A 17848-nucleotide genomic window follows, 5' to 3' on the forward strand; every position below is an offset into this window, starting at 1 on the left:
TTTTGAGTAAAATAATTTGTGTTGTGAGCAAAAAGCTAAATTAAGGAATATAATTCAACCTAAAAAAGTGTCCTGATTTATTATACAAACAAGGAAAAACCACTATAATTATATTTAATGGACATTGGAAAGAGGAGCAAACAAGTAGTCCTAATTTTTTTGTTTTGTGTGTGGTGTGTTATGTGTTTTGCTAAGGCAATTGGGGTTAAGAAGTTACTTGCCTAGGGGTTACATAACTAGGAAGTGTTGTGTCTGAGGCCAGATTTGGAGTCCCGTCCTGATTTCAGGGCCGGAAAAGCTTTTAATAATCAAAGCAGCTATATTCCACCTATTTCAACTCCCAAGGAAGTGATTTTATAGCTCCACATTTATAAGAATAGAAAGAATTTTCAGGAACTTGAAATGTTTTACCAACACCTATTACTTCATGATGGTCAAGACCAGGATGGAATTGTGTTATTTTTTTTTTTTTCTTTTTTCTTTTTCTTTTTTTTTAAGGCTGGGGTTAAGTGACTTGCCCAGGATCACACAGCTAACAAGTGTTAAGTGTCTGACACCAGATTTGAACTGGGGTCCTCCTGAATTCAAGGCTGGTGCTCTATTCACTGCGCCACCTAGCTGCCCCAGTCATCAGACATTTAATAATCTTTGTAGAGAAGTTTGGGGGAAGGGAGGGAGGAGTGAGAATGGTAATGGTAAAGTCCAAAGTAAAAGAAGATTAGAAGAGGACAGAAACTTTCAGAATTCCTCCTTTTATCTAAAATGATCTTATAAATTGACAGAACTTGGATCCAAGGAGGTTACAATAATTTGCTGAAAATAACTGTTTAGACATGTATACATATATTTAATTTATACTTTAACATATGTAACATGTATTGGTCAACCTGGGGAGGTGGGAAGGAGGGGAAAAATGGGAACAAAAGGCTTGGCAATTGTTAGTGTTGTAAAATTACCCATGCATATATCTTGTAAATAAAAAGCTTTAATAATTAAAAAAAAAAAACCCAATAATTTGCTGAATGTCATGTAAGGATGGGCAAAAGCAAATTTGATCTAGGTCCTCTGAGTCCATAGACACTTTCTACCCATTATACTTGGAATTATAAATTAAGTTCTGGCTTAAAAGGAGGGGAAGGACTCGCTGTTTTCAGCTCACATGTAGCCCTTGTCCTAATCTCTTAACTCTAAAACTGGCTGAACCTGCTCCATGGCTGTATCAGTTTGCTTGGTTCATCTGTTAATTTGCATTGAATTTTGTACAAGAAATGACTGATGAACTTGACAATTTATGAGTGGAAATGTCTAAGGAAAATTTTTAGGGAGTTGAATAGATGGGTGGAGTTCTACTAGCCTTTGACACAGATTAAGCGTCTTCATTTTTACCTGATTCATCTGAACAATCTCCACAATCATTCCTCATATCACAAACTTTGTCTATGTAAGTCCATGACTTCCGGTTAGGACACTTAAATAGTAGGTTTTGAGGTAGACTGCTGGGCATTTGACCTGTTTCAGACAAACATGTTAATTCTAGGGTGTGAAAATTATGTAGTTAGTAGAGATTTAGAGATTATTAGCAGATATATTTCAGTCTAGAGTTTTGTATCATCTCACCACAATATACTGTGGATTCATCTTCTCCATGACTGCAGTCTAGCTTCCTATTACAAAGCAGGGATGGTGGTAAGCAGGTAGTGAGATCATCACACAAAAAGCCAAGCTGCTTTGAAGCTGTTTGACATCGTCGGTATGATGGGCCTAGAGAAGTTGTAAAAAAGCATTGGTATCATCTTTGAGTAACTATGCATCTACTCTATATTATAATCTCAAGTCTGGGAACCCAAAGTTCCACTGCCTTCCTACAGTGTCTGACACACTTCTTGATAATTTTGTGCACAGTGCAAACACACACACACACACACACACACACACACACACACACACACACCTGCTTAGCCACACCTTATCGATCATAGATTTAGAGTTTTGTCCCTTGACAGAACTTGGATCCAAGGTTAAATTTGCTGAATGTCATGTAAGGATGGGCAGAGGCAAACTTGATTTAGGTCCTCTGAGTCCATAGCCACTTTCTACATATTATACTTTGAATTTTTTTTCTCCATCTGTGCACTCAAGGTCTACTGGGGCATATGTTTTTGTTTGTTTTGTTTTGAGCTTATATTTCTCAGTAAAAGGATAGCTTTTGCCTATTATGAGTCTGAACTGGAAGCCTACAGATAGTGTTTGGGTTTTGCTCTTAACTAACTGCCCAAAATATATCTCTTAATATATCTGTTCTTTACCCATCATAAAAGGGATAAAAATACTAAACTTGGAGGAATATTATGAAGATCAAGTACTTTGACACAAGCTATTTTCTAATATTCACAGACTGCTTGCCTTCTTGAGGGCAGTTTGGTGATAATTATATTAGTAATATTCAGATTACCAAGTCCAAGGTTTATAGACATTTGATGAAGATTATCCTCAGTCTTTTACGTTTTGAATCCAGACTCATTTGATATTTAAGGAACAAAGAGCACCACAGCTTAGATCTCATGAACACGAGATACTTATTCCCATTATAGAGCTATGGGCATATTTATCTGGGAATATAAAATTCTCCCAGTATTATTAATACTGTATTGGTATGTGTTTATCACAATGGCCATTGAGTACTTGTTCATTGATCAATTATTTGATTATTAGCAATAGAAATACATATGCTAAAATAGTAAGCTTTGAATCAATTTTCTATACTGTTAAAAATCTGTTCTGTTTTAGGTAGTCTATGTAGCATTAGCTCTCCATGTATAAAGCAACCCACATTCACTAAGGACTGAACTTCAGTGTATACTCATTCATACCTACATAGGACAATAACAGACTCTTTGAATTCTTCTTGAAATGATTATAAGAAAAAAAAATTGCCCAAGCCAAAAGAGTGCTTGAGAAGCAGGCCTAAAAATAGTCTGCAAAGACTGCAGAAAACAGTTCTAAAAATACCAGTGGTTTTACCTGCAACCATGGATTTGCTGACTGAACAAGATACTGTTCATTTTCTGATTAGATGTTGCTGCTTGGTAAGTGAGCAGTCCATAAATATTAGGCTGGAAAGAACTATATTTAATTGCACTTTTTAACTCTGTAATAGTTTATTATATTAATAAATTTGATTGGGTCAATTTCCTAGTATTAAGTTATGAGTATACTGGAATAAATGTGTTCTCATTGAAGATTGAGTAACGTTGAATGTAAATGTGGAGGCTGTTGGTGACAGTGGATAGAATATTAGATTTGAAGTAAAGAAGACCTGAGTTCAAAACTGCACAGAGATTATGTGACTCTAGGTAAGTTGTTTGTGTTTTTCTCAATTTCTTCAATAGTAAAATGGGGATAATAATAATGCCTGCCATCAAATGAGATAATGATTATTAAAAATATCTAGCACAGTGCCTGGCACATAGGAATTATATAAATGCTTATTTCCTTCCCCAGTTGGGGCCAATGGTGGCTGTCTGGGACCATTTTAAAAAATCCACCTTAAGAGATGTTGAGGAAGAAATCTAAGCTAACTCTTCAGATGAATTTTAGCCCTAGGAAGGATTAAGTAATTTGTCTCAAGAAAATGTAACAGTCTCTCTATATCCTATACATTGACATCATATATTTCTTCCTAAGATTTTTGAGTACTTCTCTCCTTAGCCTCAGTATACATATCTTAATTCTTACCTACTCCCTAAAGGGACTAAAAGTTTCGGACAGTCTTTTGTCCTTCTGTAACCCCACTGCTCCACAAACTTGGGTGATCATGCCGTACATATGAGACACATACTTGTAGGTTTCACAGGTATTCCAAAGATAATTGAGAGACTCAGCACAGCTGCAATACTGCCGAGAAAAAGGAAGGCCACGCAGGAAACGAGGAGGCATCTCTTAGTGCAAAGGAGTCGGTTTTCTGTTACACAAACAGAATGACAATCATTAAGCCACTCCAAAGACAGACATTTGGCACAGGATTATTAACAATAGTGAGGAATTTGTGATTGCTCCTCCTATTTAAAGGTGACTGGGTCCTAACTAGAAGTCAGCTCCTCTCCCCTTCCCCTCATCCCAAATTACTTCATGTGCCCTATGATGATCTTACAGGCTTCCTGGAAGATCATTCCTTCTGATGTAGCTTCTCTCTGACTGGTTCCTCTGTACCTCTGGGGAAGCCAGTTAACTACTTTAATTACCAATCCATCATCCCTTCCCTCCCTCCAACCAGTGGGTTAGTTAGGGAATACTCTTGGAGGAAATGACACCCATTCTCACCCAAAAAAAGAAAAACCGCAGTGACTGGACAGACGCGGACAGTAGAGCCAAGTTCACGTTTTGTTTTGCCTGGGTATAAACTCAGTATTGTAGGTCAGCCAAGTTGAGGTGACATCCTGTAATATTTATAGTGTGCTACAGAGCCTTAGGGAGGTGGAGAAGGAGCGAAACCTCTTTTAATAGTTAGTACATGAAATAAATTCAGATGATAAATTTAGGTTTATAAAGGTAATGTATATACTATATGATTAGTGACATTTTGAGATGAATGCAATAAAGCAATATAATAGAATAACTATAATAAATAAGTATCTTAGGATCAAAACCTGCCTCAGTAGTCCTTGTACCTCCTAATTACATGTGAATAGCATCTTCTTGTTGAGTCATTTTAGTCATGCCTGACTCTTCATTAACCCATTTGGTGAGATGGGTTTTTTTGGCAGAAATACTGGAGAGACACATTATTTCCTTCTCTAGTTCACTTGACAGATGAGGAAATTGAGGCAAACAGTGGTTTGCTCAAGGTCATAAAGGAATAAGTGTGAGATTGGGTTTGAACTGAAGATGAGATTCTGCACTATGCCGCCACCTAGCTGCCCTGAGTAGCCTTTAGGAGGTACTTTTATACATGTTTTTGTTTGTTTTTTATTAAAGCTTTTTAATTTTCAAAAAATATGTGTGAATAATTCTTCAATTTTGCAAAAATTTGTATTCCAATTTTTTCCCTTCTCCCATCCCCTCTCCTACATAGCAAGTAATCCAATATATGTTACACATGGTAAAAAAAATATATGTTAAATCCAATATATATACATGTTTGTATAATTCTCTTGCTGCACAAGAAAAATCAAATAAAAAAGGAAAAAAAATGAGAAAGAAAATAAAATTTAAGCAAACAATAACAAAAAGAGCTAGAATGCTATGCTATGGTCCACACTCATTTCCCATAGTTCTCTCTCAGGGTGCAGGTGGCTCTCTTCATCACAAGGTCATTGGAAATGGTCTGAATCACCTCATTGTTGGAAAGAGCCACGTCTATCAGAATTGATCATGTATGATCTGGGAGTGGAGCCTGGACTGGAAACCTGGAAAATCTCAAAATTGGAAAAGGGGCAGCAGAGCTCATCTAATCTAACCCAAAACCGGATGAGTATCTCCTGTATATAGCACACCTGACTGCTGGGCCTGGGATCAGAAAGACTGAAAACAGCAAAAAATAGATATGTCGAGCTTTGTGCTTTGGTCTGTGCATGCTAAGAAAGATACAGATAGTCCCCTGTTCTCACAATGAAAGGGGGGAGAAAATCTGTAAATATCTATGTACAAACAAGCTATATTCAGGATTTTAAAAATTGGAGATAAATATCAGAAGGCTCTAGGTTTTCATGAGGGGGACAGAGGAAAGCTTTCCCTAGAAAGCAGGGCTCCTAAAGGAAGCTAGCACAGGGCTTGACACAGAGAAGGCACTTAAATGCTTAATGATTTATGGCATTTTGGGCTGATTAACTAGGTCTATGATATCTTGTGTTTGATATATACTTAAGGTTTATTGCATACTTTATCTTGTTATTTCAAAACATTCAAATATTCCATTTGATCAGTGAAAGAATTCCACCTAATCATTTGTTCTCTTCACTAATGCATGATTGCCTTAGGGCCTATGAGGCAGTTGTGTCATCTGACTATTGACAACCTCTGTCCCTTCCTCTCTCTCTCTTTTTTTCTCTCTGTATTTTTCTCATTTTCATGTGTATGTTTTTTTCTGCCTCAGTCTCTGTTTGTGGCTCTGTGTGTATCTGTGTCTTTATGTTTCTCTATATGTCTTTGTCTCTTTTCTCTATGTGTTTCTGTCTCTTTATGTCTCTGTGTCTCTGTCTCTGTCTATGTATTTCTCTCTGTCTTTATCTCTCTGTGCCTCTGTCTGTCTTTATCTTTCTATCTGTCTGTCTTTGTGTCTCTCTGTCTGTTTCTCTCCTCTCCTCTTCTCTTTTTTCTTCCTTTCTTTCTACGTGATGTCATCACCTTAAGGAATTCCTCATATTTAAGATATATAAGACATTTACACCATATATTCTTAGAGAGTTGCCTTGGAGGATATAAAATAAACACACCATGGAATAGTGTGTCAATGCATTAGTTTCACTTAACTGTTTTTGTTACAAAGCTGAGGTAGAGGCAGAGATAAATATAGAAATGCTGGTGGGTTTTTTTTTTTGTTTGTTTTTTAAGCACTTTTTAAAAAATTTCCTTTTCAGACATTTGAAATTACTTATTATGGAGCTCTATTTTTAAGCCCTGAAGAGGTTGCATGATAGTAGAGTTTGGTAGATTTGGGAGTTGGGGAGACCTGGGTTCAGATGCTGCTTTTTATACTTACTGTGTGACCACAGGAATTACCTAACAGATCATTAAAGGAAAGATGACACCACTTATGATACCTACCTCATGGAATTGTTTAACACAAGCAAGTTAATGTATAAGCACTATAAAATTTTAAAAAATAAAATAAATCCACACAAATCATTAGAATTTCTATATACTACCAACAAAGCCCAAAAGCAAGAAATAGAAAGAGATACTCCATTTACATTAACCATAGACAATACAAAATATTTGAGAATCTACCTGCTAAAACAAACCCAGGAACTATGTGAACACAATTCTAAAACACTTTCACACAAATAAAGTCAGATCTAAACAATTGGAAAAATATCAATTGCTCATGGGTAGGCTGAGCTAATATAATAAAAATGATAATGCTAACTAAATTAATTTACTTATTCAATGTCATGTCAATCAAACTACCAAGAAATTATCTTATAGAGTTAGAAAAACTAATAAAATTCATCTGAAAGACCAAAAGATTATCAAGGGAATTAATGGGGGAAAAACATAAAGGAAAATAACCTAGCCATATCAGACCTAAAACTATATTATAAAGCAGAAGTCATCAAAATCATTTGGTACTGGCTAAGAAATAAAGTGGTGGATCAGTGGAAGACTCTGATAGTCAATGATTATAGTAATCTAATATTTGATAAACCCAAAGAAAGACTCCAGCTTCTGGGATAAGAACTCACTATTTGATAAAAATTACTGGGAAAATTGGAAACTAACATGGCAGAAACTAGGCATAGACCAAACTCATACCCTATACTGATAAGTTTGAAATGGGTTCATGATTTAAACATAAAGGATGATATTATAAGCAAATTAGGAGCACAAGGGATAGTTTATCTGTCAGATCTTTAGAGAATGGAGGAATTTATAACCAAAAAAGAACTAAAGAACATTATGCCCTACTTATATCACTTTTATTCATATCTTATTCTCCTCTACCCTCAAACTCAGAAAAACAAGTGAATTTGCTATGGAGCATCAAATCTAAAGAATATCTTTAAATCTTCTTCTAAATCTGAATGTAAAGTCATCTGCTTACATGAGGTAATCCCGAATGCCTTTACTTTACTATTCTTTTTCTTTTGGTGTTATTTGTTGGAGATATATATATATATATATATATATATATATATATATATATATATATATATATATATATATATATATATGGGGATCTCATGACTAGTTCTCAACTTTAAGTCCTGGGGGCTGCTGCCTCTGTTTATACAGTTATGCTGGTGCTTGTGAAAGGTCAGTAGAACCTAATATTTAGTTACTACTGTTAACCACTAGCAGGGAAGCCAAAGCATTAAGTCAATGGAAATCCTGCAAATAAATCCCTCTTGGACTTTGCCTCAATATATCAGAGATTCAGATAACATAAATTCCCACAAACATGTAGCAAATCATTGTCATACTATATAACAGGGTTCCCTCAAAGGTGCTGGAAAGACTTAATATCATACTGTTAAAATATATTGAGATCTTCAGTTGAAAAGTCATATGGTATTATTAAAAATAGAAGTCTTAGTTACAGATATCATTTCTACCTAAGTGGTTAGTGTCAGTGAATACAAATTAGCAGATGTGAGAAAATGTCTGTAGATATATCCTGAGGAAATCTTCTCTGTAAGGGCCTGAAAAATGAAGACTGACATAATATTCTTAACATAAATTGTTGGGTTATTTTTATAATCATATTTCAATAAAATTGATTTTCTTTGTAACCCTAAGCATTTTAAAACTATTCTAAGAAGATGTTCTTAGGATTCACTGAATAGCCAAAGGGGCCCAAGACATAAAAAAAGGTTAAGATCTAAAGATATCAATCTTCTGATGCTTAATTCAAGTCCCACTCAATGAAATTCTATGTGTTCCTGGGTCAGAGGCTATTAAAATTTAGGAGAACCATCCCCATGATACAGAAAATCAAAATTCTTTGTATGCTGTGCTTTGGGTGACCCCCTTGGTACTGGATGCTCATGCAAAAATCATTTAACAGATTAAGAACTGTGCTAGGCGCTAGAGATACAAAGAAAAAACCCTATCTTTGCATTTAAGAAGCGTCTACTATGTCCTATAAATAGACAAAACGTAATACTTATAAATATACATACATGTGTATGCATACACATATACACTATAGATATACAAGTATTTATATTATACACCTATACATGTAAACATACATGCAATCTACACATAGCTGTACAAATAAAACACATAAACACATACATACATGTACAATCTAGACATAGACCTTACACATGTATATAGACATGCATTTATACATATAAACATATATATATACATATACTCCACACAGAGAGATATATGCATTCCTATGAGTACTAGATGGTGCAGTGGGTAGAGCATTGGGATCATCTTCCTGAGTTCATATCTGGCCTGAGACACTTATTAACTATGTGACTCTGGGCAAGCCACTTAACCGTGGTTGCCTCAGTTTTCTCATCTGTAAATGAGCTGGAGAAGGAAATGGTAAAATGGAGAAGGAAAGGGGTCACAAAGAGTCAGACATGACTAAAAATTACCAAACAACAAAAATATACATACCTACCACACACACACACACACACACACACACACACACTTCCAGTTAATTTTCAAGGAGGCTTGGGAAACTGGGAAAAGCTTTCTTTAGGAGGCTATGGAAACTGGCAAAATCAGGAAAAGCTTTATTTAGGAGGTGGCTCATGAACTAAACTTTGAAGGAAGCTATGGATTCTAAGTTGTAGGAAGGAAGTTAAAAAGAAAGTTAAAGGAAGTCATCATTTTAAGCTTCTTCTTCTTTTGACAAGGCAATTGGGGTTAAATGATTTGCCCAGGGTAACACAGTATTTGAAAACAGATTTGAACTCAGGTCCTTCTGATCCACTGTACCATCTAGTTGTCCCAGTTTTAAATTTGTATGCATTGCCTCACATCAATATTATACTTGATGTATCTATCTCTCCTTTACCTATCTGAGTTCCTTGTAAGATTTGTATACCTCTGAATAATTTTCCATTTTGATAGTATCCAGCCATTGGCCAGATCCCAACCTCCTAAACCTCCCACTGTCGTATATATTCCTATATATACTATAATCTCCCTAGGCTAGATGCTAGCATAATATTTGACATTTTTCTTATTTTGGTAGCTCTGGATGATTGGCAAGCCAAGTATCTTATCTCAATAACCACAGTAACATTCATGATGTTTGGCAGGATGGTTCTTGTGATTGCTAAGTCTGATCAAAATGTTCCCTCCGACTCTGAATCAGATTCACCTCACATGGAACTCAGAAATTTCTAGAACTCTGTTGGCCTTTATTTCTCTAAGATGGCACTAGGTCATCAATCAAATGAGGACTGCAGTGGCAGAGAACCTAGGGGAAAGCACTTTGTCTGGTGATCCATGCTGACAATAGAGCTAAATCTCCTGGGGCCATTTGGCCTGGTCTAATCTGACTCTGAATAAAAGTAAATTTGTGGCTTGGGTAAAAGATCCCTCTCTTATAAAACTGCCCAAGGCTTGGATCATAGTCGTGCACCTTACTCTGATCAGTTTTCTTGACTTGTTGCTTATAAAATTGTTTATCTTTTCATCCTTTCTGGGGCAAAAGGAGAGTGGATAACTGATGAGGAGCCACTCAAACTTGGAACCAAGTATTGGGTGTGATTGCATCCCCATTGCCAAATTTCTCCATAGGACCAACCATTCAGATATGGCAACGTCCTCTGTACAGGGGTCACTTAGGAGATAGTGAGAAAGCCAGTTCAAGTCCACTGAGGCCAGTAATCTCACCCAATGGACCACCTGTCCAACATCCATTGCCCCCAACTAGTGGTAGTCCATTCACTTCTCCCATTCTATATAGGGATGATAAAGAACTTCAATGCTGGCTTTTTGAGGGACGTATAGTGATTTGTCATCATCCTTTTTGGTTGTTCTACGCAAAATGCTGAGGATACTCTTGGGAAACTACACCATTCTTAAAATGAAATAAAAAGTAAGATAAAAATATTCACTCTAAGAAATTTATTTCAGGATGCTAGATTGCTCTATTAGGCCAAATCAGAGATCTTATTGAGTATCACATCATAGGAATCTCACAGGTATGCTGAGGTAGAAACAGAAAGTCCTCTGATATTGCAAGAATCACTTGGTTTTGAACCTGGAATTAAGTGATGGGTACTTGCTTTTTTTTTTTTTTTTTTTTTTTTCTTTAGCTGTCAGTCAATACGGGCACACATTTTATCCCATTAAAATGCAGCCCTGTTGAGGAGTCAATCTCATTTGTATTTTCCAGAATTTTAAAAGAGAGTCTAAGGTGTCAGTCAGTATGCCAAAATGTTGGTTCTCCTGCCATGTAGTTCATAGGCTAACATTGTCCTCATCATGCTGAGTATTATCAGTTCCAGAGTTAAGATGAAAAGTATGGGGCTGAAGGGGCAGTCTTGCATTCAGGACTCAGAGAAAAACCATCTTCGGAATGGATAGAGGTTTTATTGTCCTGGTAGAGTGACTGTATTACATTAATAGCCTCATCATGCAAGCTGGCCCAGCCAGATGGAACTGTGGGGCACTGAGCCAAATGCATTTGTCGTATCCAACAAAGCCACTCCACAGATTCCCTTTTTATTTTTGGCATCTTCCAAGACAGTCTGTAGCAGGGAATTATGTTACATCAATCAGCAGTTGGCGTGAAGCCCTTCTGATATCTGCTGATGAATCCTTTCTGACTATCCCAGTCCCCTAGTCTTTTTAATTGAACCAAGACATAAGATATTGAGAATAGTTTTATTTAAAGTTATGGGTCTCCAATTGTAGGGGAGATTCCTGTTACCTTTCTTATAGATTAAAATGGTATTAAAAAGCTGCTACTTCTTCAGAAACATAGTTATATGTATGTGACATACTAAAAACAGTAGTTAAATATAGATCAATCTATATTTGGTGCTTAATGCCATCTGGCCCAGTTACTATATTATTGTAATGCCTCAAAAAGAATGAATTGGATCCAAAAGTGGATTTTCTTTGTCAATTGGAATGTTGCAACTTGGTACCAGCAGACATAGAACCCTGGGGGAAATGGCTCTGGGTCCAAATAGCGTTTCTTTAAAATGCTTATATAAAATTGATGTTGGGATCAGATACAATGGAGAGACCTCATTAGTTATTTCTCAAAAAGCATGAGGATGATTAGTCTCTGTAGCTTCTGTCACTGGATAGTTTTTTTTTTCCCCCTCCCTGCAAGAGTTGATGTTTTAAGTTTTAAATTCTTCTGACCAACTTTTACATTTAAAATCCTTCTGCACTTTCTTTTTTTCTTTTTTCTTTTTATTAATTTTATAATTATAATTTTTGACAGTATATATGCATGAATAATTTTTTAGTAACATTATCCCTTGTATTTATGTTTCCAAATTTTCCCCTCCCTCCCTCTACTCCTTCCCCTAGGTGACAGACAATCCCATACATTTTACATGTGTTACAATATAACCTAGATACAATATATGTGTGTAAACCCAATTTTCTTGTTGCACGTTAGGTATTGGATTCCGAAGGTAACCTGGGTAGATAGACAGTAGTGCTAATATTTTACATTCATTTCCCAGTGTTCCTTCTCTGGTGTAGTTGTTTCTGTCCATCATTGATCAGTTGGAAGTGAGTTGGATCTTCTTTATATTGAAGATATCCACTTCCATCCCTTCTGCACTTTCTTAATAAAATCTGATATTCTTATCTGAAATTTCATTTCTATAATTCTTAACATTTATATCCCTCCTTTTTTTTTTTTTTTTTTTTTTTTTTAGAAACTGGAAGATTATAGGTTTCAGGCTCTCTACTATTAAAAATTCAATTATTAGCTCTCCTTTTCAATGGTGTTTCTGCTACTCTCTCAAAAGCTGAGCATTGTAGAATCAATACTTTCTAACTCTGGCTTTAGAGAAGACTTTTGAGAATCCCTTGGACAGCAAGAAGATCAAATCAGTTAATACTTATAGAAATCAATTCAGCCTACTCATTGGAAGGTCAAATGCTGGAGCTGAAATTTAAATACTTTGAACATTTAATGAGAAGACAAGACTCATTGGAAAAGACCTTGAAGGACTGAAAACAAAAGGAATAGAGGGAACAAAGGATGAGATGGACAGATAAGGTCCTGGAAGCAACAAAATGAGTTAGGATAGACTTACTTTGGGAGATAAGGGGAGAAAAGAAGGGCCTGGCACAATATGGTCTATGAGGTCATGAAGAGTTGACATGGCTGAAGAAGTAAACAACTACTACTCAAGTTAAAAATCTCTGAGAAGTATCCCAATGAATAGAGTCACCATTTATTTTATTAGATCTTCTTACTTCCTGAGGGACTCATCCTGAGTTCCTTTCTCTTCCGGTTTATTTCAATTTTCTCTTTCCTTATGACATCCCTGAGAAGATTTATTTATATCATTTATTGCCTTTACAATGTGCAGTATTAAACCAAAAGCTTCTGACCACTGACCCTCCATTCCTGTCTAGGTACTTTTTATAAAACTTTGAGAAGTGGTCATATAACTTTCATTTAAAATCCATGGCTAACAAAAAGCCTATTATGTACATTTTTAAATTAGTCTCTTTCTTGTCTGATGCCATTAGGAGTCAATTTCAGGATAAAATCTAATTCTAATATACTAAAATTATAAGTACCTAATAGAAATCCTATTTTGTCTATGTACTCAGCACTAAACCTTCCCTGCTTACTAGCCCTTAGTCTTCCTTAAAATTATCCCTTCTCCCTGCCAATATACAATCTTTGTCAATGGCTCTGTTCTAACTTTGCATCTAGCCCTAGCTCTATTTCTCCAAAGAAAACCTGTCAAAACCCCAAACCCAAAACATATTTAACGACATAGAGGCAACTAGGTGCTGCAATGAATAGAGCACTAGGCTTGGATCAGGAAGACTCATCTAGCTGTGTGACTCTGGACAAGTCACTTGATCCTGTTTGCCTGTTTTCTCATCTATAAAATGAACTTGGGAAGGAAATGGCAAACCACTTAGTATCTTTGCCAAGAAAATATCAAAATGGAATTATTAAGAGTCAGACAGGCTGAAATATGTGAATAACAGACAAAATATAGTGTAGATGTAGTGGATACTGCTGAGCCTAGAATCATAAGACTCAAGTTCAAATATGGTCTTGGACACTTATTAACTTATTGTCTCTCAGCCTCAATTGTAAAATGTCAACAATTACATCATCTTTCTCTCAAGGTTATGAAAAATGAGATAGTATTTATAAAGTGTTTAGCACAATGATCAATGATTGACATTCAGTAGGTGTTGAATAAATGCTTGTTTCCTTCTATTTTTTCTCTTTCCTTCCTTCCTTCCTTCCTTCCTTCCTTCCTTCCTTCCTTCCTTCCTTCCTTCCTTCCTTCCTTCCTTCCTTCCTTCCTTCCTTCCTTCCTTCCTTCCTTCCTTCCTTCCTTCCTTCCTTCCTTCCTTCCTTCCTTCCTCTCTAATCTTATTCCTACACTGAATTTCAATCTGTTATAATTTGAATAAATAAAAAAATAAAGTTGACAGACTAAAAGATCTGAGTCTATAATTTTGCCCACATTCAACACACAAATACCTTCATCTTCATCAAGATAAAAGGATACTTCTTAAGAATCCAAAGATCTTTAAAAGCAGTGAAAATGAAAACTGAGGGGTAATAAGGATAGGAAGGTAATCACCTCCTGGGACTTCTGCTTAGGTAATAAGAACTGACTGGACTTCAGATCACATGGAACTTCTGAATGCCTGGGATGTGCTGGGAGTTGGATTCCTACATAAGCAGTACAAGTGGCTATTTGTATTAAGTATCATCTCTACTAAATACTTCTAAGTCTTAATTCAGTGCTCCTTCCATCACATCATAGTGAATCAGCAGTTATATGGAGAGATTTACTCCCAATAATACTCACCAAAGCACTTCTTGCCCATGGAGCTGCTATTACCCATATTTAGGTGATAATATGGATGATGGTCCATATTATGTCCTGGGCCCTCTTCTCTCTCAATTCTTTTCTCCTTCTTGGAGATATCAACTTTTCTGGATTCAATTATCATCTCTATAGAGAAGACTCCCAAATCTAAATTTTGTTATTCACTCATGTTCTACTCCTCATGATCCTGTGGACCCTACTGTCCATAGGGTTTTCTTGGCAAGGATAAGGATAAGGAGTGGTTTGCCATTTCCTTCTCTAGTAGATTAAGACAAATGGTGGTTAAGTGACAGAGCTAGTCTATGAGGCAAAATTTGAATTCAGGTCTTCCTGATTCCAGGCCTAGTAATCACCTATCTGCTTTTATAGAGCTAGAACTAATTTCTCCCCTATATCCAAGTTATTATCAATTGCCTCTTTAATATGCCCTCAAGGCATCTCAAAGTCACTATACTAGAATGAAATTCATTTTTTTTCCCCATCACTTTTCCAGCCCACCCATTTATTTTTTTTTTCCAGATCTTGTTATTTCTGTTGAAGGTATTACTATCCTTCCAATCATTGATCTTCATAATCTGTTCTGTGTAGGCTCTTAACCTGGGATCTGTGAACTTTAAATATATCTATTTTTAAATTATGAACTTCTATATACATATATATGTACATATGTGTATAACTTTCAATAGAATTGTTTTCCTTTGTAACCCCATGTATTTTATTTTATTCATTTAAAAGTATTATTTATACGAAAGACTCCATAGATTTTATCAGACTGCCAAAGGGGATACATAGCATAGAAAACCTGTTTTAGGCCCATATTCAGTCATCAAGTTTTATTAATTATACCTGTTCCCACAACTTTCATATTTGAACTCTTCTCTCTATTCACACAACCACCACATCCATCACTTTTCATGTAGATTTTTATAATGACTTCCTAATTTGTCTATTTCAATTCACTCTCCTTACCAACTCTTTTTCTACAAATGTGACAATAAGGTTACCAAGATATGGGTCTGAGGTACCCTACTCATGGTACTTCCATGACTACCCATTACCTACAAAAATAAAGTTTTGCCAGTCATTTAAGGCCTTCCATGATCTGTCTCCAATCTAATTTCCTGGAAATTATTTTACCTTAAAAACTTCGCATTTCAACCAAATTACAATATTAGCATTAGCATTCCCTGAACTTCATATTCTACCTCTTATTCTGTGCATATGCACAAAGTATGTTCTATGATGTGAATTATCATCCCTCATCATCTCTGCCGAAGTTCACTGGCACCCTCCTTTAGAAAAGACTGACGACCCTCAGATGTTAGTACTTCCTTCCTCAGTTTTCTTTGAGCTAGACATATTAGAATACTTAATTGTATGATGAATGAATGAAAAACTACTTACTATGAGTTTGCTTATATATATATGTATACACACACACACACACACACACATATATATATATAATTCTACACTCTTCTCTTCCTACCACTACCCCCCACCCCCCCAATTAAATGGAAGCTTCTTGAGAATAGGGACTTTTTCATTTTTATCTTTGTAAACCTAGTTTCTAGGAGAGTATCTTACACATAGTAGGCACTAAATAATTATAAGAATGTGGATTTAGGAAACATCTACTCTTGAAAGGATGTTCCTTTGAAGTGGAAGCTCAGAAATTTTGAGCGTGTCTACTTTAAAAAAAACGGAAATCTGTGTAAATGGGGGAATTCCCACAAAACATGGAGAGCAGGCATTTAGAGAAAAGGTAGGGGCAAGGATAAAAAGAAAGACATCCAGCAGCATAAGGGGAACATCTATAGCATAGAGACAGAAAGAAAGGACCAAAAGGACCAAACAATATCAGTCATGGATCAGCAATTAATATGAGTTAAGGCTCTGGAATTTCCATTTTCAGAACCAGATATAGCCTATCTTCCTTGCTTCCTGTTCCCTTTTTCTGTCCAAGCTATCTATTTTCCCTCTAGGGAAACTGCAACTCACCTTTGCAAGATTTCTGTCCCTTTTTTTCTAATCAGGTATCATAGGTTTACCTTGGATTCTAATAAATATCATTCTGTCATCTTCAAATTATAGGACAATATTGCTTTTCTTTCACCCTTTTGTTGACTGAGGACTACTCCATTTCTTCTAAGGAATTCTTGCCACTATAGTATATTTAATGATCACCTATATAAAACTCACCCATTCTCATCCATTTAAAGGTCACTGACATCCAAGATGTTAATATTTACTCTTTTCATCTTTTGTTTGACTACATCCAACTTACCTTGGTTCATAGCTCTTATATTCCAGGTTCCTATATATTGAGCTTTACAGTACTGGAACTTTCCTTTTATCACCAGACATATCTGCTGCTGAGCTTCCTTTCAACTTTGGCCCAGCGACTCCATTCTTTCTGTAACTCCTTCTGGTTATTCTCTACTGTGCTCCAGTAATGTGTTGGACACTTTCTAACTGGAGGGGCTCTTTTTCCAATGTCATATTTTAATAATTTAATATTACTATATTATAATAAAATAATAATATAATTTAATAATTGTAATACTGTCCATGGGGCTTTCTTGGCAAAGATATTAGAATGGTTTGCTGTTTCCTTCTCCAGTGGATCTCCTTTTGTCAGAACTCTCCACTATGGCATGCCCATTTTGGATAACCCTCCTTGGCATAGTTCATAATTTCATTAAGCTATGCAAGTCTGTTAGGAAATTTACATTATGTTGTTAATTGACAACCATCAAAAGTATTGATATTTGAGTTAGTAATAAATGAACCTTAATTTATTTGAACTTTTTGAAAATTGTTTTGACAATTTAGAGGTAATTCAGTTATTATGTGGTACAAATATAGACTTTGGGGGTCTTTATCTTAACTCCCCCATATACTAATAAGTCGGGTCCCTAGTGCAAGGCTGGCTATATGTTTCCTCAATGTTCTTGGCACTGAAGGATTAGGTGTCCTTCTAATATGAATATGTTTCTTTCCATGATTACTGGTTAATATCAATCCATCAGTCAGACTTAATCAGAAAGGGGTATATTTTTCTATTTGCTAAGTTAGTGGTTATCCTTCATTTTCAAAGAGGGCCATTGATATCACCCTGGTGATATCTTGACTTGGATGTGGAT

The 17848-nt window shown here is 35.8% G+C and overlaps 1 protein-coding gene across 2 annotated transcripts in view; it reads right to left on the reverse strand.

Annotated features, from left to right (window-relative positions):
* LOC141551033 (low-density lipoprotein receptor class A domain-containing protein 1-like) overlaps positions 1-17848 on the reverse strand; it is a 29152-nt gene that overhangs the window by 847 nt on the left and 10457 nt on the right. The window contains exons 3-5 of one of the 2 annotated variants that reach the window (XM_074282262.1): positions 3839-3961; positions 1618-1761; positions 1387-1509 (exon numbers count right to left, since the gene is read on the reverse strand). In XM_074282262.1, the coding sequence (XP_074138363.1) occupies positions 1387-1509; positions 1618-1761; positions 3839-3961 (390 nt within the window). The remainder of the gene's footprint in view (positions 1-1386; positions 1510-1617; positions 1762-3838; positions 3962-17848) is intronic. The other variant, XM_074282263.1, reaches the window with a different exon arrangement.

This window comes from Sminthopsis crassicaudata, chromosome 1 (assembly GCF_048593235.1).
Source record: "Sminthopsis crassicaudata isolate SCR6 chromosome 1, ASM4859323v1, whole genome shotgun sequence".
Taxonomy (NCBI): Eukaryota; Metazoa; Chordata; class Mammalia; order Dasyuromorphia; family Dasyuridae; genus Sminthopsis; species Sminthopsis crassicaudata.